The sequence below is a fragment of the Aythya fuligula genome, chromosome 2, assembly GCF_009819795.1.
Source record: "Aythya fuligula isolate bAytFul2 chromosome 2, bAytFul2.pri, whole genome shotgun sequence".
Taxonomy (NCBI): domain Eukaryota; kingdom Metazoa; phylum Chordata; class Aves; order Anseriformes; family Anatidae; genus Aythya; species Aythya fuligula.
This window is the reverse complement of record NC_045560.1, coordinates 138,595,104-138,617,111: the sequence shown is the minus strand read 5'-3', so window position 1 is coordinate 138,617,111 and position 22,008 is coordinate 138,595,104. Positions and strand designations below refer to the sequence as shown.

Genomic DNA, 22,008 nt, shown 5'->3' with positions numbered 1-22,008 from the left:
TTTATGAAAATTAAACTAACACAGAGGTTTAAAAGCAGGGTGTTTCAAAATGCCACTGTATTGAAAAAAAGAACCAGTCCAAAGACCTGGCAACTGCTGGCCACTCTGATTTGCTGTGTATAACAGCTGTAGACCATAAAACAGAAGCAGCCCCAGAAGCAAGTTCTTGACTAGAACAGGAGCAGTCACACATGTTTCTGGCCAAGAAAAAACTACAGCCACAATTAAAACACATTTAATAATAATAATAAAAACCAACAGTAATTCAGTACGTCACCATGTTGCTTTCTATCTATCACCCTACCTGATACAAAATCTTCTTTTATGACCATTTAATGTTTGGTTTTATAATGCACAGAGGAACAAGACATTCTTCTCCCTGCCTGCGAGCTATGGCCATTTTGTACAGAACTCCCTTTCCCTTCCCACTCCTCTTTAACTCTTACGGTGATGCTGCAGTACCCTTTTACCTTGAATTACCTTCAGTCTCTCCCTGCAAGGGCACGTTGCTGCCTCACGTTCACCTTCCTTTCCACCAGGAGGCCCAGGGCCCTTTCTTGCAGCTCTGCGTCCCAGCTGGCTGGCCACCAGCCTCCTGGTTACTCCTCCCCGGGTGCAGGACTACAAATTTCCCTCTGTTGAGCTTCACGAGGGTCCTATCAGCCCATTTCTCCAGTGTGTTGAGGTCTCTGTGAACAGGGAGCACCTGGTGCATCAGCCATCCTCCCACTATTGGCTCCAGCCCTGACCCCTGGGCACAACACCAGCAGTAACTGACCTCTGGGTCTTCGTGCCGTTGATCACACCACTCGGAGCCTGTCACCTCACCTCGTTTCAGTCTGTCTCACTGTCACTTCCCTGCTGGACATCCACGCTTCTTCTTCTGCCCAGTTCTCTGCTCCTCCTCATCCCCAGTCCTGGTGATCCTGGAAGTCACGGAAGGTTTTCTGATACACTTTCATTACTATTTTTTATTTGTGAATTTTTCAATGGTAACCATCAGCACTTCAAGACATGTTAAACTCACTAAAATATCAACACATTGCTATTTTAGACACTTCTGCTGTGCAGCAGCTGTTTCCCCTTCTCCGATTTCAACTATTTACAGCCGTGTAAATCATGGAAATCCACTTATGCCTGCTTTTCCTATTAGGACATAAATCACCTGTCGTTGCATACTATAGTAAAATTTCCATACTCCTCACATTTTGGAGAAGAGTATGCTCTTCATTTCTTCCACAAATTCCTTTTTACATTAATTCTAATCACTTGGCATACTTCTCGGAGATGGAATGCAAACTTTCCATTTCTATGCAGTTTAAACCCCGTTCCACTTGCCAGAACTCCTTTAAGAACTGCAGAAATGTAGTAAAACTGCACAAAGAGGTTTTTATTGTAGCATTTTAGTATAAATTAGAACTAATGCAGACTAACTCCCACTCCTGTACCCAAACTACCTTTCCTCACCACTAGGAAAGCCCAGCAGCATCAGACACCTCTGTTACTCCACGGTTTGTCATCATTAAGAGTCTTCCCCTCCTCGCAACCAGGAATTCTGTTACTGTAACCCCTCATTCCCCATCCACCCTGCGCTGCTGGGACAGGCAACAGAAGTAGAAGAGTGAGGAATGAAGGTGTGAAGTCGAGCCTGAGATAAAAAGGAGAAGGTGGTTTCTTTTTCTATTGTCCAGCTGCCTCTTGCTTCCTGCCTCAAGGACTTCTTCATTTCAGAAGACTCCAGTGCTGCTTCAGCAGGCACTAGCTACCTTGAACAGGTCAAGGAGTACAGGAAAGCTGTTTCTGCGCTGCTTCCTTGCTCTTGCTTGTAGAAGTGTTTTGAAAACACAATCAAAAAGAACTAAAATGAAGAACAGAGAGAAGTGCTTAGCCTGTGATCTGTTTAGTCTCCTGTGATCACCAAAACAGGATTAAATGCTGTTTCTGGGGGAGGGAAATGGAACTTTGCCCTAAGCAGTTCATTACACAGTTACAGTGAGCTCAGACCCAAGACAACCACGTACACAATAATTATAAGAGCCAATATTCAAACATTGATCTATACAGGGGAGGATCTGACTGAAAAAGGGAAAACCTTAAATTTGCTCACACACTTTAAAAACCTGGTCAAGGCAGTGAACAGCTGGTACCTTCTGTAAAGGAAGGGAGAGAGCATGGGAGTAGAAACACAACTGACTACTTGATGTTAAGTTTTTCCATTTTAGCTGTACAAATGACCATATGTAAAAATAAAAGCAGATATGATTAAGAGAATTTTTTTGTAGACTTCAGAATCCCAGTTCATTAGCAGCAGCTAGATGCAACTCTTGCATTCAAAAGCTAGCCTTGCCTTTTGGTAATCAGAGATTCTCTGTGGGCTTAAAGATAAATTCCTCAAACCTGTTTCTGACAAAATTAGATTTTGCATTTACAGCATTTACAATCTCAGTCTTAATTCAAGTTAGTTTTAAAGGGTATTGGAGGTGTGGTGTTTGTTTTTTTTTCTTTACATATTTAGCAGCTAGAATATATGATGTATTTGCAATGGGTGCAATAATTGGAACGGGAATAAACCACCTCTCTCTATCTACATTCAATGGTAGCTGTCATTTGCTTTGTAAGGATAGGAAAGGATGCCCCACACACACACACACCACACACACACACACACAGAAGCAAAGGAGAAATGCAATAATTCAAAGTGGTCCCAGGCTGCAACTGAATGAAAAGAACAAAGAATTATCAAAAAGATTCCCTATCATCCCACTTTACAGTCATCTTCCTAATAATTATCTCAAGTCTTTTCCTTAAGGTCATGAAGATATCAGTGTAAAAAACATCCACATGCAGGTCTGGTGGGTGGAGTATTTCTGCACAAAGCAAGAGAAATACCTGCAACTCTTAAAATTATTTGTGTTGAAGTCAGTGGCAATTCTGCACTACTGCACACAGGATGCAGCACAGGTTTTAAGACTTAATATATTGCTTCAGTTTAGACACAGACACCTGTAGTTAGATGCTGCACAAGAAAGGGAGACATTTGCACAGGTATGTTTATTTTTTTCCCTGTGTGTTTACAGTGCTTCGATTGTAATTGTACAACATTCAAAAAGCACAATTTCTTACCAATCTTACATACTTTACATCACAGTTCAACAATGTTAACACAAGTGTATTTACTAAATCAAACAGAATGGCCATAAACATTTACACTATTGTTCTGTAAACAATTTTTTTAATAAACAATGGGAAATGGAATTAATACAGATCACCATATGAAAGAGGAATGACCTTTTCCTTAAATAAATCACTCTGTTTATAAATACTTCAGTTCTCTCAATATACATTTACAGACATAATTGTTAAAAGCAGATTGCCTACACTTTCCTTTAAAAAGAAAATGTCTGGAGATGGACCACTGTGGGTAAAATTCACCTAACATATGAAGCAAGCATGTGATTAGTAGAGTGTTAAAGGTATTACTGTACTTCACCCTCACTTCAGTTTGTTTACACCAATACAGAGGATTGTCATGTTAGGGAACTTTTACTTGAATTCCAGTAAATTGCAATCGATCTTGTAGTACACGTATGGGTAGTACTCCTGCTGGCTGAGGTTTAAGCCTGGAATATCCATAGTTGCCTGCAAGTAAAGTTTGGAAGCCAGTTACACTCTTACAACTCAAATTTCTATTCAGAAGTAGATTAAAGCATTCATGTTTGAGAAACAAATAGGACGGGCAAGACTTCAAGCTTAAACTTCCATGTTCAAGTGACTGTTTAAGCAACATACAACAAGTTAGAACTTGGACAAATATTAACCTATTTTTCAAAATGAAACAAGGGCTTTTACAGAAACTAAGTAGCTTTGTATCCATAATTCACATCTGTTGCTATAGTAAACACTGCCACTAAAGGGAAAGCAAAGGACTGCAATTATGTTTTACTACTGTTAAACTCAGCCAGTTATAGGGTACTGAGTGATCCAAGAAGTTACATGAAACTTAGCTTCCCATTTTCACCTCGTCTTACATTCCCACTCCAAAAAAAAGTCCTTGAAATACTTTGGAAAAAAAAATATTACAATAAATATAACTTTAAGAACTATCATTTATTATTATTATTATTATTTTTAAATATAGCTAAACTCATCACGTAGTCTACCTTTACTTATTTAACTATGAAAAGCACGGCTTTCCAATACAAAATGAAGGTGGTAAAATAAGCTTCCCAGCAAACCAGCTTTAAACATGAGAACAAGACGCCTCTACAGGTGGAAAGGATGACTTCAAGTTCCTTAAGCCCAGTTTCAGATCAAAGTTGACTTTATTTGAATTCTTTGAGAATGTGAACAGGTATCCAGCCTGTAAGGCATCTTTCCATTGGTAGTAGGGAAGAATGCAGTAAGAAGAAGTGATTTGGGACTTTTACATTAGACAACTCTTCAAATGCATTAGTTGCAACTTTACATACTATCTTCCTTTGCAAAAATGTTAAGGTAGAGGTGTTATTTTTATAAGGAGATAGTTTTCTGTACTGTGAGAGAAGTGAAAAATATGGAGAGATGTAGCTTTTTAGAAAGGCTAGTTAACTTTTGTTTAGACAGAACAAACCTAATACTGCCTGGGAGTAGCAGTTACAAGAATACTTACATCAATAATGGCTGCTGCACTGCTGTCAAGGTGTTTGTATAAGTCATACAAAACCTCCCTCAGTTTTTTCATTGTTTTCTTATTAGGCTGAAGCAGCATGGCCTGGAAGTTAACCGGCAAACCATACCTGAAAAAGTTAATCAGACAACTATGAAAATGCTGAAATAAACCTTCTTTTACCATTTCAAAAGTTTTATTTTACTTTGAGAAAGAATCCTATTGCTGACAAGGGAAGTCTACTCATTTTCATAAAATCATTCTGATTCTACAGTTCATAATAAGATGTAAAGTGGAACTTCTGTCTTCAAGTTTAAAATAACAGTACAGATGTCTAAATGCCTTAAAATTCCTGAATGCTTAGCACAACTCAAAAAGTTATACCTGAAGTCTGGACTAAATTTTGAACATTCCCATTAATCTACTTGCAAGGCTTTGCTTATGCCACTAGGTGGAGAATCTAGTCTCTATTCCACCCTCCTTTCTAGATACGTGGAAACATTTGCCAATATTCAAACTAAGTCCAACTGTTTTCTTTACTTGAGTTTGTCTTCAAAACCTGCCCGTAATGGCTATGAAAAACAGACTAAATTGCAAGCTGATATGCATTTTTCTTCCTCCGATTGTTTTCTTTTTAGCAACTCTTTTACCAAAACTAAAAAAATCTTTACATTTTCTGACCAAGTCCTTTCCACTCTGAAAAAACAGATAATAGCAGAGTACCTACAACTTTTATCAAGCACTGGGTGAACAACACGCGATTATCTACTTCAAATGTTCCACAACTGGAAGCAAGAGCTATGTCATCAACTATTCTTGCATCCTACCCTTCGCCTTTGTTTACTCCTTCCTGGAAGGCTGGCATTCACAAACCTCAGGCTACTAACGCTGAGCTAGATGTGCTTTTTCCATTCCTAAACTTTGCAAGAATTTACTGCTCAGGTCTGTCTCATTACCTTAGAACAGATTCAACAAAAACTCGTAGTGCTTTCACATGAATCCATGCAATGAAAGCTTCACTGAAATTAACTTTCAGCCACCGAACCAGAGGCCCCTGTGAAAGAGAAAAAAATCTTATGAAGAAGAATCAGACAGTTGGGCATGTTTAAGCAAATACTCATTATTTATATCATAATATAAAGATAACTTAAAGGCAGAGTTCACTCTATTGATACAATGGGTCAAGGGTAGTTTTCTACAAAGTAAAGATGAATTTCACAAGAACTCTGTTGTCTCTTCAGTACCCCATCCCACCTGTCCATGGGCTAACTATATTAAGGACCATTTCAACAATATCTGATTATTTCATTCAAATGTTTGTCCGTTTTCAAACGTCACGTACTATCAGCTGCAATCCCAGCACTTGGTTTAACACAGTTAAGAGCAACTCAGCTATCCCTGAGCAGATTAGCTGGGCTGCAGGCTGACTATGTGTCATGTCATCCCTGCAATATGTTCTCAGAATCAAAAGCTCATGAAGTCATTATGCAGCATTAACACGTCTGAGACATCTCAGGTTTCTATAATGACTAGTTTATACAACTTACAAACTGTTTCTTCTTGTCAGTTGACAGCCTATTCATTTCTTCTTTATCAGCCTTCATCTCTTCTTCATTATACTGGAAGTCACGGACCATAAATCTGCATTTGGAAGTGAATAAAGATCAGAAGTGGCTATCTAGAGATGCTTCACAGCACAAGAGGGAACATACAAAATAAGCCTTACTTATATTCTCTTGCTTTATGCTTGAAGTCATCCACTGCCTTCCTGAATAAGGTGACATTGCAAAGGTAACTATCTTGATCCTCAAAAAGTACACTACACAGAAAAAAAGTCAGAATTATTAAGGTTCAAGTCACTACAGATCTGAAATACAATAGGTTAAGTTGTACTTTATTGCTACTAAGGCAGGAACATAGATGCAGATAATCACATGGGATTACTTCACAAATTAAACACTCTCTACAGAAAGTAACTGAAGCTTTAGCAACCACTCTTAATTACTCCCTCAGTAAAGAGTGACACTTCGTATTTCATGTTCAGACACTTTGCCACTCAGAAGCGCTTCACACATGCCTATGTATTTGGCCAAGTTAAAATTATTTTACTGGAAAGGGAATTGAAGTTAGTTTAGTACCAAAAAATTTAGACTACAGAATTACTGGAAATGTATGTTCTAAAGAAAAAGGAAATGGATTTGAAAAACAGAAGAACTCAAATTAAGACAACAGAAGTTGATTAGAAAGTGTTACTTATACTTTAAAGAAGATGCCAAGATTCACTATTTTATACTTCAATATAATGCTTATTCTGAGAGTTCACCTTGAGGAAAAAGCCTCAGAGATTTAAACTGTTCCTCAACGCCATATTTTTTCTCAAAGTGATTTATAACACTTGTATTGAACAAGTCACCTCTTCTTTACCCATCCCTATGTGATAGTTTCCCCAGTAAGTAAATCAGAATCATTAGGAGATCTAAGCTGAAGCTGATCCAACTAAAATGTGACGTAAGGCAGAGCAAGCTCAGATTTTGTAAGTGGCATAGAGTTGGTAGTATCAGATCTACCCTATCAAAACCCAACTGTCAATTTAAATTAACACCACATCAATGCTTTATGCTACATGTTGACTTTATTTTTGATGTGGTAACAAAGTTGCTAAAGTGGCTTCACCCTGTTAATCAAATCCTGGCATTCCTCTTCCCCATCATAAACATCAGCACCAGTCTGGTACCCAGGGCCTTTGTTAGCACGCAACAACATAATCAAGCTTGATTGACTCAGATAAAACTATAAAGCTAGACATTTTGACAAGCTTTAGACTAATCTTTAGAATTTAAAGTCAATACAGATAAAGATCAAAAAAACATAACACAAGCAAATGTGAGATCTAACATCTGACAACTTACTTGCTGGAACGTGGTACAACCATCTCTGCTAGCGTTTCATATTGCTTAACCCAGTCATTATAGTTCAACCTAGAGAGCACACAGGTTGCGATTACTGTTAGCATTGTAGAATAAAATCTTAGATTAGTACATCAAGGTTTTTTTTTTAAAGTTAAAAACAATTAATTATCACATCTTCCAATCCAGGTATAGGTTGTTAAAAATACACAAGGCATCAGGGACAATTCTCCTCATACCATTTTTTAGGATTATTGCTAAATAAACTACATTGGCCAAAGTGAGAAATACTTTATCTTCAGTCCTCATAGAAGTTTACAGGTATACAATTACTGAAGTCAAGGAATGAGAAAATGAAATCAGTCATTGTTCAATATAGTTCTCAGAGAACCAGATGAACTTAACTGTCAAGGTTTATCAGAAACTCCTCACCCAGCTCTGCTCATCTGAATTACTGAAGGGAATACTACTTCCACAATTACAAGCAGGTTCCCCAAAGTCCTGCACTTGCCTAAGAGACCACTGAGAATTTGGGAAGCCCTGCCTTTCTGTAGCTGGTGGTGAAGGGATTCTACCCCTAAATCACCAAAAATAAGTCAAAGGTAAAAGAAAAATAACAGCTGAGGTATACTAACCACCAGTTTTCTGCTAAAACTACTGCACCTGTTTTGCCTTCACCAGAGTTTTACACATGACAGACTACAACTGCACGCAATAAACAGCCCACACGCTATCTTCACAAGTTAGAAACTCTCTCCTTATGCCCATCTCCAGGGAGACAGGCTAGCACTACAAAGCAGAACGAGCTGTCCAAAGCTTTGCCATTTTCTCAACTACAAGAGTTTTAAAGACATATGTATCACAACTTTCCTTGGCCAGGGAGAAGAGTGGTTTTTTTATTGTTTTATTTCAGATCTGTTGTCATTTCAGATGAGGAACAGGCTGTTCCTCAGGTTCGTTTTAAAGTTTCTTGTTAAAGATTTAACATGACATAAGCACTATTGCATTGGTAGAGACAGAAATACATGAGCAGTATTCTCACAACCTGAAAAAACGGGGAGCAAAGAAGAAAAGGGTTCACTTTGTTAACTAAATGGGGAAAGCCGACATAGAGCTAAACTGGGTAATTCTACCACTAAACATTCTAATGGAAAACAACTCATGTTTTCACTCAGTACTTAGTATTTTCATAAGGATACTTTCTGCAGCATGAACCACCATGGCTAATAAGAGACCTAAGTCTATATTCCCAGTTTCTCAAAGAAACTCATGAGCACTAAGCATTGCTTATGGTGAGCTCCTACAAACAATGGAATATAGGCACACGGGTTCATTTGCAGTAGGCGTCCAAATGTTTTTGTTTGTATATCCATGAAAACTCAAAGCAATTCAGGCATCCTTTCTTACAGTAGTATAGGATTATGGGGTCTATTGCTTGATTTACATTTATTATTTTATCCTGCTCTTCAGACAAGCAATAAACTTACTTTGGTACAATCACTAATAATGTGACCAAGTATTCTGAATCAAGTACAAAGTCCTCTTTCTTTACAATATCAGCAAGGCTTCTGGTTAGCAAGCTTCCTCTGTAGAGAAACAAAGACAATCAGAGCAAACACCTTTAAGAATTGAGCTGGTATAGACAACAGTTTCTATTGCTTGAAAGTGTAACATATTTCATTCAAGCATTCAGTATGGCAGAGCAAACAAAGTGTCCTTACATGAATGTTATATATACAAAAGTTTTTATCAGTAGCTCACTACTTTTTAATCAGTAGCCCACTCAGTGCTGAGTGTCATTTCCATATTCCCCAAACTCTGAACTCTTTTTAAAAGTGATCCAAGACCACAAGAACCATTAATTCACTCGGAAGGCCAGTATATGGAACCTCAGTTACAACCAAGCTACTGCAGACCAACATACAGAACCCCAATGAAAATTTAAAGCAGCAGCACGTTGCCTTATTCTCAAAAGAACAAGAACCTACACAGATTTAATGGGGCTTAGCCGACAGATTACCACGGCTTAACAAGGAACTTATGGCTCCCTCATGAAACAGCTATCGTTATTCTGACCCACAGACCTGAATGAGCCACCAAGCTTTTACCATTAACGATAATGGCAGGGCTGAGTCAAATTAATCAACCATATTTGGACAGAACTGCTGTGTCTCGACTACTTATCATGTGTACATGACAAGGCAGCATGCGGTCCTCTTTTAATTTATCATCACTTGCATGTATGCAACAGCTGTCTCTCTGCTGGTTGCTTTTGAGGGAAGAACCCCAATTAATATAGATATGTTTAGAGCACAAATTGGAATGAAGGGGAAAACTTCACTGTTTAGCCAGACATTTAAGTAGCAGTGTTAGACACCGCTTTAACAGCAAGCTTCTCTTGAGGGCTTCAGCAATTTATACAGTTTGTACATGCTTTTGTGTATTTCACTATCACTTGCCAATCACAAATGAGTTATTACCAGAAAGTCAGCTGGCAATAAGCATCCTTCTATTGCATATACTACTCAAGATTGATAAATGCCTCAAAAACACATCAAGCTTAGAGCCAGTACCTCTTCACATATTACTAAGTTTTCACGGTTAGAAAGTTTTCCTGCATTGCATTAACAAAAAAATTAAATGTGACTTACGCATTCTTTCTTTCCAAATTCTGAAGATTCCCTTTTAGATTATTGTATGCCGAGGCTCTTGCTTTAAGATCATTGTCAATCTGGTTTACTCCCTTGAAGATCAAAAAAGCATCTAAAGAACTGAGTTTTTAAATGATTTCTTAATTTCAAAGCTTAGATCTTTCATCTGCTATCAAGAACTTGATGAAAAATACACAAGCTAAAACGCTTATTTCTCTAAGGCTTAACAAGCTTCCCTCAAGACTCAAAATTTTAGGTTAGAATTCCAATAAAGGAAAATGAACCAATAATAAGAATTACACATCCTCTTCTGGTATCAACCGGACATGCTACTGCACCGAGCTGATCAACTCCACCAGCTTGAGGTCGCCACCTGCACTTATTGAAGTTTACCTTCACACTGTGATACAAATTTACTGGTTAACACTGGCTAACCTGTCCTTCAGCTGGTTTTCACACTTTCCTCTCAAGAGTTTCAGTGGCAAAAATGATGGTATAGTCTTATGAGCAGCAAATCAAGCATGAAGTATTGCAAACCAACAATGCTTTTCATAATCTACAACTTAAGATGAGACTCTGCTGCACTGTATTTGCTTATTACACGTTTTTTCTTGCACTTTTCCTTGATATAAATAGCCTTGCTCACTCTGAAAGATAAGAGTATCAACTAAATGCATTACCTATCTGATTCCAAATGGCTGCTATTTACAATTCTAAGTATTACCACTTTTTTCTGAAGTTATTTCCAATTTTGTACACTTTCAAAGAAAAATAGAAATTCTACCACCATTTGCCTTCATCAAGTCACCTGCTGCTGGTTTATATTGGCAATGGTTTACACATATACAGGAAAATCTATTTTACAGATATTTTCAGTTTATATACTTAAGAATGTCTGGAATTGCACAGGGCCAGCTTCAGGGTAGACACAAACAGTATTTCAGACAAAAAATGCATTTGTCTATTTAAGTATTAATAGCATTCTCCATTTTATGACTCTGGTACCCTTTGATCATCTTCAAAACTCTTATATTAAAATTGTAACTATTTCACTGTTCAGACTGACTTATATTTGGCTTGCCATTCCTCCTCAAGTAAGCCACCTTTCTCAAACACATCCTCCAGGCTTAATTGGAATAACTGCAAAAATAGTTAATTCCCAGTTAGGCTGTTTGGCAGCAAGTTGGAAAACACAAAACAAAGTAATAAATAGTTCTCAAATATCCACTCATACTTCTATCAGCCTATACAATGAATTATTTTTAAAATATCAATGTATTTAGCTAACAGTTGGGTAGCTGTAAGAACTTGGTGCAGCATTGCTCTGGCATTATACCACTGCCTACTCTCTCCTCCACCACAGTAAGTAGGTACAAGTACGTGAGAATTGCCAGGGGCACATATCTGAGCATGTAGTTAAGAAACTCTCCTTTTAATTGTGCCCTGGCTGTTGACAAAACATTCTGCTGGCGTACACCACTTCAGGATACTACAAACAGCACTTCAACTTGGGTATCCAGATTTTATTTTTACAAAATATATCTTTCTTAACAGCTACACCACTTTGTTATACAGCGACCTTGTTTATGGTAACACACAAGCACACCTGTCTGCACCAGGAAGAAGTTGTTAAAAGCACGAGCATCCCGGCAGGAAAAAAAAACTTTGAGTATTTCACAACGCGCATAAAATAACTCAAGCAAAAATGTTTTATAAAACAAACGACCTTACCTTTGCAATAATTTCTGAAATATTCTTCAAGGATTGCTTGATCGGATATTTGGCCATATCCCACTGGAACCTTGTGATATAGGTGACCAAGTCAACTAAAATTTTGAAGAGGGACTTTGTTAAGACAGACAATAAGAGGACTGATTTAGGAGTACTGTAACAGAAGAGTACTATAACAGCCTGTTGTAGACCTTCACATGTATGTACCCTGTTGCTTAAGAAATCTGAAAATAAGCTACCAAAATCTTAAGTTTTCTGTGACCTCTGCCTTCAGATATTGGTATCTCTCCATCTTTGTAGACCCAAAAATGGTATTTACTAGTAACTATGATGGCTGGAGAAACACAGACAAAATCAGCCATTATTTTGCTTCGTATGAAAAATGGCTGGGAGAAGGCAGGGTTACGACTGTTACATGGCTCACCTGAAGCAGCAGTTTTGTAAAACTACAGGAGAGACTACCCTGAGCCCTTCTCTTAGAATAATTGCGTTAATTGCTGCATTTGTTTTCATGTTTCCATTCATACTAACCTCTCTCCAACACACCTTACAAAAAATCATCTGTATTCAGATGACAGACCAGTACAAAAAATGTTTTCAATGACCAGTAACAGCCATTTCTATGCTCCACCCAAAACTTCTGACAACAGCCTTAAAGGATCAAAAGGCTTCTACAAGTGAGTATTTAATATGCAGATCTGTAATTTCTCGCTATTTTGGATTCTATCATTCCTTTCAGGATAAATAACCCATGGGAAAACATATTTCCATACCTAAACTAGGCTTTGAGAACATCAAACAGAAGCAGCATTAAGTGTGTGTCTGGATCACCGCCTTCCCTCCTACCGCTCTTAGGATGTGCATATTATGGTTAACACTTTACCTCCATTAGCCAGAAGATTTTCCTGAACTTTATCTTTACTATCTTCCAGAACATCAGCCATATACTGGGCCACCTTCTTCACAACGCTGAAAAATGAAAGATAAAGCTAATAAAAAAAGAAAAAAAAATGCCATTTTGAGAAACACTATTCCTAAAACTCATCTGAAATTGTCTGGAAATTAAGAGATTGGATCAGGTATAAAACATTGAACGCTTTACACATAAGCTTTTCAAGAGTACCAACTGGGCTTGCTATCTGAAAGAGACCAATTCAAACACATCTCAATTTATTTAAATCATTCTCAAGCACTGCTCTCATCGGTTCTCAACAGGCTGAAGATACTTCCCTTGCCTCCAGGGAACAAAGGTTGACACTTCCAAATGTAATCCCACTATACTCCAAATTTTTCCCCCCCTCCTTTTCTTCTTTCAAATCTGTGGCTGTTTCAAAATCCTAACCCCATTCTCAAAATATGTAGTGAGGTAGAAACCATCAATAATAAAAATTAAACGCAAGGCAACTGTGACAACGAAAAATTAAAGAAAACCAAAGAGCTATAGAGAAATCCCAGCCCAAAGCCCTCATGAGATCTGAGGCATAAGACCTGCCTTCTCCACCAAAAAAGCTAATGTTTAACATTACTCACATGTGCCATGCCAAACATTTTCCTATTCTGTTTAAAAACAACTACTTAATACTTCTCTCCTTGAAACAGAAGATAGCTCCACAAGTTCTGGCTGTGTTATATTAGCTCAAAAATCACTTTCAAAGGACCATTAGCTTCTTCAAGATAAACGTCCTTTGCATTTACATTTTGATGCTGTGTAATCATCAAAGTGGGTTAAGGAACATGTTACCTTCCTGAAGCCTGTAAACAGTACTCTAACTTGCTAAGATGCATTTTACTGCATCTCACCATCACTTCCTGCAGCTGCCATGCTCAATTCTGACCAGCTCTCCAGAATCTGGCACCACACAGCACTACTACAGGGAGAACTTGGGGAGATGATGAAGGGAGAACCTTCATCCATGTCCCACTATTCCATGAGAAGCATCTCCCCCAAGCACAGATACTAGGAAAAACATCAGCTTAGCCTACTGAAATTGGCTTGTTGACTGCATACAAAGGATCACTATGAAACCTAAAAAGTTTGAAAACAGCCCGTGAATCATTAAGGATTGGCAAAGCATCGTATCAGTGTTCAAATATTATACATGCTAGTAAAAATAAACTGTTACCTCTCCACAAATGCATCCAGTTTAGCCAGCTCATCTGACAGACCAACTAAAACATCCAGCGTCCCAACCTAGAAGGAAAAATCAAAATGCATTAGCAACTGCATACAAACCTAGAAAAAGAAAACACCCCTAAAAGAGTTTAACTACATACACAGAAGCCAGACTATTCCCCGTGGTATATAAATTTAAGGTATGCTCAAACTCTGCCCCCTTTAGGAATAATTTTAGTTCACGGGAAATAAAAAGAGTAGAAACAAAACCAATTGTTAATAACCCTAGTAGGCTACATGAGTTTTCTGCAATAACTTTACTAAATACTGTAGGCACCCTATAGGTTGAAGGTCATCCTAACTCACATCCACGGAGCTCCTGGGAAGAGACTGACACCGATTGGATTAGTAGATGTAAGAAGAGGGGCTACATCTCCTGAAATAACTCAGGATGGTCTAAAGATGAATGATAACTTACAGCAGATGGAAGATGCTCTAAGACAGCGTGTGCTCTGGGCCTGTTCCCTAGTGGAGGCAGAATGAGGCAGCGTGCCACCTGAACTTGAACCATTCTGTAGGCAGATAGGGGTGGCATTTTTTCCCCTTCATTTTGATAATCTCTCACTTACAAAGCATTGAACTGAGCTCACAATTTTTTTTCTTCAAGACACGTTCTGGTGTCAGACCTTATCTTGATGAAACACTGTCTTCTACCTTTTCTATAGCTTGATAGTTGCAGTTAACCAAGAGAAACTGCTTTCAGATTTTGTTTCTCTTCCCTTCTCACTGTAATAGTTCAAATGGTTTCCTTCCTATTTTCTATAACACACACTGGCTGGTCACACTGAAATGCTCTCAGTTGGATGGAGACAATTGCTACTTCTGGACACAGAAAAAGCAGGAGCTGTTTGGTCATCTGCCCTATTTTAAATCAAGCCATTTCATTGCATCGCAGCCAGCAAAGCAGCAGCAGACACTTCAGAAGTGTAAGAAAAAAAAAAAAAGAAAGAAAACCATGTCATCTGAATACTCAGATCACAAATCTCCATTTGCACCTTAATTTCCAAAGCTGATTTTCTTCTCCTGCTTACTGCTAGCAGTATGAGACCCCAATTGCTTCCTGTGGGAAAAAACTGCTTTATTTGCTGAAAGAACACAATTCAATGAACCTTTAAACCTTACAGTATGAGAAATTTTTATAATTCCAGAGAAAAGATAACTGATTGTTTAAATTAATGTTTTGATCCACAAATACTCAACAAAATGCATCAGCTGCTTTCTCTAAAAAGTCTGCAAGTATTCATCACCTGCAGTTTTAGTCTAAAGAAACAAACATGATGCCAAACAAACACTTCTTAGGACATGACAGGGGGCTTACGTACCTTCAGGTCTGGAATATTGAACTTCGAATTAGTAGAAAGATTGTTATTTTTTGTGGTCGCTGCGTGTAGTTTCTCCCATGTCTGTTGACAAGTTTTTTCCCCAGGAGCAGAAATCAGCCAGAACTCGGTCATTTTTGTCTCTTATCGTGATGCTTTCTGCTTCTGAAGACAGGGGCAAGATGCTAGTAGGAGAAAGGAAGTGGGATGGAAGAAAAAATATCTGCCATTAGTTTAGGATTGAAAGCTTTGCCTGAAGAAAAATCATCCTATTCCATGTAATTGAAGTGCTGTCCTAGCCACTGGAAGACATTCTACCGAGAGTATCACATGGTTCCAAATTCACTTTTTCCTATCTCCCAAATCACATTTGCACAGTTGCAGAGTATTTTTAAACTGCCCATCCTGCAAGTTAAAGGCTGAGCTTGCAACATTAACATCTGCAACTCCACAGAAGATTATAAGCAACCTAACTGAAAATAAATCTGATAACACAAGACCCAAATCACGTTTTCAAAGCTCTGTGCAACCTCCAAGATCTGTGTAACAGACTGCTTTCTGAGAGAAAATGCAAGAGAAACACATTTCAGCTCTGACACTAGAGCCTTTGCAATCACTTTTCAGATCAGAACAGTATTTTGAAGTCAATTAGTACATCATTTAAATATATTTTAGGCAAACTTTGCTTAAATGAATAAACTAAGAGGGCTCTCCCAGCAGCTAAGCATTTCAACATGAAAGGGGGCTCCATTCTAGTCTCGGTACCTCTGTTGTCATTGCAGACTTTGAATAAAATTACACTAATGCTAGCATTGTTCAAGAGAACCAGCACTAAACACAGTTTATGTTACAGGGCTTGTTTAGGGAAACACTTAACTGTGTTATGGGCCTCCACTGGAGGTCTACTATCAACATTTTGGAGTGAAACAAAATTTAATTTCCTCTTATTCTGAGGACTTAGGTGCATTATCTTCCTTAACACATGCCAAGCGTTACGTTTTCCTACGCCTCGCTGAACCCTGGCCCTATAAAAGACCCGGCCAAGTTTACAGTAAACTTCACCCACGCACGGAGACAGCCCTGCAGCTCACACACACACACTCAAGTGCCTAAGCTTTAGATTGGCTTCTGCTTGGACACGATTACGCTAAGACAAGAAGAGGCTTTGGAATGGATGTTGACTAAATAAAAGGCAGAAGTTCAGGTGGCAGCAGTGAGTATCCCCGCACGAGGCAGAAGAGCTGCAGCACAGAAGTCCAAGGCTCCTGTTCAGTGAAACAGACGGAACATGGTGTTCTCATGCTTTCCACTAAAACACAAATAGACCTCCAGAAAATGTATAAAGTTTCCAGAGATTACACCAGATAAGGAAACAGTTGCTTGTTCACCATGAGTCTCATTCTCTGCACTACAGATTGGAAACAAGAAATCTAAACATCTCTCACAGGGAAAAAAAAAAAAATCTTTAATGGATCCATTGCAAAGAATAATTGGGAAACTTTAATTACTGAAAGCAATCTTTTACAGTCAGTTTTCAAGGACTGACTGTGCAGACTAAATATTGACGAGTCTACCATAAACATAACTGGCTGCAAACACCTGAGAGACTTGCAGCAAAAATTTAATCATGCTAAAAAAAAAAAAAAAAAAAAAGTGAACTAGAGAACTTCATGATTCCTTAACACCAGAGGGGAAAAAAACGAGTTGTTCAACTCAGTAACCAACATCTTTTTCTACTGCTCAAATGGAACAAGCAAAGGTGGGGCAGCTGTCACTTCCACGAATCACAAAGCTGCAGAACCCCTTTTCCCTGTTCCCGCCACCATTTTTCTCTGCCTGGCTGGTTTCCAAGAAGCTCTGTCCCACTTCACCAACCAGGGGAAGTGGGATCATCCCCATCCCAGACACCCACTCAGTGCAGCATTGTTTGAAATGGTCAGTGGGGAGGAGTACCGACACCATCAGACACATGAAAGACCAACAACCGGGCACTACTCCAGCCAGACACACTGACTAGTTTCAGCATCGTGGCTTTTCTATGGTCCCAGAAAGATTTTCAAATACATATATGGGGAAAAAAAGCTTCACAGAAAAGTTTTAAACGTTTGTTTGGATGCTTGTTCTATGTCAGGAAGATGGAGTTTGCACTCAGAACTACAGGGAACAAGGAACAAGAAGCAGAAAAAGGAGAAGTGCAAGAAAACAGTAAGAAAAACAGAAACAGCCACTAGCCAGCCAAAAATACGTATTGGCCCACTGCAAAATGAAAGCCATTACACTTAAACAGCACCAGAGGAAAAAAAAAAAAAAAAAAAAAAAAAAAAAAGCAGGAAATACCAAGGGTTCAGATCATTTAAGTATGCTGACAAGTATTTTTGTTTTTTAAACTAAACTATTATTTTATTCCCTTGAACTGGAAATAATGGAATGTAGTCTTCCGTGAGATCCACCGCTGTAGTAAACTTATTCTCTCTTTAGGTCAAGAGGTATTTGTAAGCTGTCAAGCACTGGCATCTCAGCAGCCTGCAAAACCTAAGCAGTGGTCTCATTTTGGCCTTACCAACAGAACTACATGGATAACAAGCAATTACCTGGATACTGCCCACGAATTAGCTGCACCTTGCCCCAAGAGGACTCCTCAGTGCTGTAGTTTTGGTGGTATCTTAAACTGCACCTGTAAAATGACCTGATTGCCCCCAAATTCCAGAGCAATCCATACTAGAATCTCACTGTACTAAGCACTGCCTGTATAAGGACGTAGTCCTGACTTAAACTGAAAGTCTGAAGCATTCTGTGTTGAAAACTAAGTTACATGGGAAAACAAACACAACAACAAAAGCCCACAAGTTACAACACTCTTGTGAGTTTTTTAAAACAAGCTGGCAGAAACAAATCTTGTTTAGCCTCTGGTTACCTCCTACCCCAAGAAAACCCCAAAGGGGCATTCAACATTTCAAATCCTCTTCTAACAACCCTGTGATTAGCTTCCTTTCTTTTCTCTACTTAGCTAATTATTGCAACTAAAAACTTTAACTGAAACAGAGTATCTAAGGCAAAAGCTGGGAGGATAACCCCAACAAAGAGCGCCTACCAGCCATCATCTCACCCTCCTCACTCCCAGTGAGCATTAACTGCAGTATTCCAGTCATTTTTTCCCCAGACATCCCTGCTTTTATGTGTTTTTTTTTTGATAACAAACCCGATGAAAGAACCTAGAAGAAGCAATTGGAGTGGGCAAATGAGCTTTTGTTTACACCCTGGACCTCTGTGACAGGCACTGTTTTGTAACATACTGCTGAGTGGAATTTGTCATAGGATGGTTTTGCCTAATTACTGCTGGCTATTCTTGCTATTCCAATTATTTGACATACACTCATAAAAGGGCAGAAACATTCATAAATGGACGTCCAAATTCATAAATGGCATTGTCAACAACACAGAAATACATCAACTTAAAAATATTCAGCACTATGGCACACAGTTCGTGAGCTAACTTTCATTCCATACTACACCACAGCGATCCTGAGCGAGCAGAAACCATGCTGCTAATTCTGCTGGGTCTGGTAAAGCTATCAAAAAATAAAACAATTTCTGAGATGTCATTATAAGTATATTCTCACCAATGTAAGCATGAAGTATTGCTATACGATTAAAAGAAGAAAAAAAAGAAAAAGGGGAAAACCCATTAAGCCAAGAAAATAAGAAGCAAAGCTTATAGAAAAGTCTCTCTGCAGACCAGGCTGAACCAAAGTTTAGAAGCTCTGGGAAGAGGTTCTGGAATCCTAGCTTTATATACAGCATTGGGCAAGCCACACGGGTTCTTACAAAACCTCAAGGTCATTAAGTTATTGTTTTCATACCGATCAACTGAAGCATCAGCATCTCAAATAAATAAATAAATGAAATCTTATGAGACCAGTGATGCTTTGACCCCCCTTCACCTTGCACAAAAAGTGAGACTTCCCACTTTTAAGGGCTTAATACCACAAATCCCTCAGAACACCCTTTCTGTCATTCTAGGTTGAAGAGCTGAGCGGCGTCCCACTGAATTCCTCTTGACGCCTTCCCATAAACATGCCTGCAACACGATTTTGAAGCGCAATAAGGGCTTCCACGAGCCCTCAGACAGCGTTTTATGTAACACCAACACTGCCGGGGCGTTCTGCTAGGCGAATAGATGCCACTCATCTACATCTACACGCTGTTCTTGGCACATCGCGCCCCTGGAAGCTTTTCCGCTGAAGCCCCTAGGTTTGAACTGCAGCTACTCCAACACCTGAAATAGGTTTGACATGTTATTTTGAACAGATGTCGCATTTCTAGCCATAATTAACAGGGTTTAATTTCTGTATCGTTTAGAGAGGCGGACAGGAGGAGGCAAAGGGCCCTCAGACACCAAAGCTCCCAGGCAGCACGCCCTGACGCGCCCCACAGAGCCTCCAAGCGACCCCTTTCGGCTCGGACACACACACCCCGCGATGCCAGGACGGGATTTGCACTGCAGCTCCCCAGAGCGGCGGCGGGGCTGAGGCAGGGCTGAGGCAGTGCCCGCGGCCTGCGCCCGCACCCAGCGCCCAGCCCCCAGCCGCCATCTTCCCCCCAGCCCTACCCCCAAAAACCCCCCCTGCCGCCGGCCTCTCGCCCTCCACCCCCCCAAAATCCCCTCCCGGTGAGGCAGCCGGGCCCGAGGCCTCCCCTTCAGCCCTCCCCGGTGCCACAGGCCGCGGGAGGAGCCGCGGGGGAGCCCCAAAACCTCGGCACCCCCCAGTTCTTCCTCTCCCCCCCCCCCCCCGCCGCCCTCCTCCTCCTCACCGGCGGCCGCGGCCCCGTCACGGCGCCATCCCGCCCAACCGCCCCGCGTCACGTGACCGCCGCGGCGCCGGTCACGAGGAGAGGGGGAGAGGGGAGGGGAGGGGAGGGGAGGGGCGGGGCGGGCTCAGAGAGCGAGGGTCGTGGGTTCGAGACCCGCCTCGGCCCCCGCGGGTTTTGGGGTTGGGGGGGTGAAGGAGGGGAATGGATGGGACGGGGAGAGGTTGGCTTTTCCTGCTGGAAAATAGAATTGGTGAACGCATCGGCGCTGTTTAGGGAGAAAAGCCTGAAGTTTGCGTGTTTGTTTGTTTTTTTTTTTACCCGTAGCCCTGTGGTTGGCTTGCGGTGTGGGGTGACCGGAGGCAGGGGGTCACAGCCCGAGAGACCCCAAGCCACGTACGGGTCAGGGTGGCCTTGGCTGCTGACAGGCGTTACATAGGGTCACAGAATGGTTTGGGTTGGAAGGGACCTTAAAGATCATCTGATTCCAGCCCCCTGCCATGGGCAGGGACACCTCCCACCAGCCCAGGCTACCCAAAGCCCCATCCAGCCTGGCCTTGAGCACCTCCAGGGATGGGGCATCCACAGCTTCTCTGGGCAGCCTGTGCCAGGGCCTCACCACCATCAGAGTAAAAAGTTTCTTCCTCATGTATAACCTAAATCTATGCTCTTTTAGTTTAAAGCCATTCCCCCTTGCCCTATCCCTACACCCCCTGACACAGAGTCCCTCCCCAGCTGTCCTGCAGCCCCCTTTAGGCACTGGCAGGCCGCTGTAAGCTCTGCCCGGGGCCTTCTCTTCTCCAGGGTGAACAACCCCAGCTCGCTCAGCCTGTTCTCATAGGAGAGGGGCTCCAGCCCTCATTTCTCATTTCATCCTCATTCCTCTGGACCCATCGTTCTAGCACTTCCATACCCTTAAATATCATCATGTTTTTAGGACAGAGAAGGCTACTTGGGTTTGAAACCCTATGGGTTCATTCCTGCTGTGTTTGTCAGGCTGTATCAGGTAAACTCTTGGAAAGCAGTCTTGGAAAATGTGATGGCAGCTCACTGATCAATACTGCCAGTATGTGTGTACTTAAATGCTTTATTGCTATCGATCTTCAGTGAAAGAGTGGGGAAAGAAGACAATATGCAGGCAGGTGGAGAGTGGGAAAAGACGGATTTAGAAAGAAACTGTTGCAGTTTTATTTTGGCACTAAAACTCCCGTTTCTTACTTTGCACTGTAATGTCTAAGTGAAAAATACCAGGCTGAAAATTGCTGTATTATTAGAGAAGTCAATTCCTTTTATTGTTTGAAACTGCTTACCATCTTAATTCACAGTATTATTTGGAGAAAGCAGGAACCAAGCACAAAAAGCCAACTACTGCGGTGGTTTTTTGGTTTTGGTGAACCAAGCAATTCTTTCATTATTTTATTTTATTTTTTTTCAACTGGGCACAATTTAGCACAAGCCTATAGCCATAGGTGGACTGTGGGGAACTTCCACTGGCAGCACAGAGAAGGCACAGATGTGATAGCAGATACCAAAAAGGTGACTTCACAGAGTCCCAGCCCAGCAGAGTATGTGCTTTCGTGCCTCTGGGAGCAACTCCAGGCCTCCAGTCTAGTGGTGATTCAAAGATCGAAGCCGAAATTCCTTTAAGTGGTATATTCTTTATTGCAGCGCTGGATGCACGGGGGATCTCTCCACCTATCGTGCATACCCAAAGCGGAAAGCAGTCTTGAATTTATACAATCAATCTATCAATATTCTACAAGCGCCTATACAT

At 40.4% G+C, this 22,008-nt stretch overlaps 1 protein-coding gene across 1 annotated transcript; it reads right to left on the bottom strand.

The window, feature by feature from the left end:
* Window positions 1-3,032: 3,032 nt before the first annotated feature.
* Window positions 3,033-20,302, bottom strand: ATP6V1C1 (ATPase H+ transporting V1 subunit C1). Its single transcript, XM_032182255.1, has 13 exons — window positions 20,238-20,302; window positions 15,429-15,610; window positions 14,057-14,124; window positions 12,817-12,902; window positions 11,934-12,028; window positions 10,203-10,294; window positions 9,039-9,137; window positions 7,555-7,623; window positions 6,372-6,464; window positions 6,193-6,286; window positions 5,602-5,699; window positions 4,649-4,775; window positions 3,033-3,639 (listed from the first exon to the last, which is right to left on the bottom strand). Exons 2-13 carry the CDS (start codon window positions 15,558-15,560, stop codon window positions 3,544-3,546), a joined length of 1,149 nt encoding a protein of 382 aa, XP_032038146.1. The 5' UTR covers window positions 15,561-15,610; window positions 20,238-20,302; the 3' UTR covers window positions 3,033-3,543.
* Between the last annotated feature and the right edge of the window lie 1,706 nt (window positions 20,303-22,008).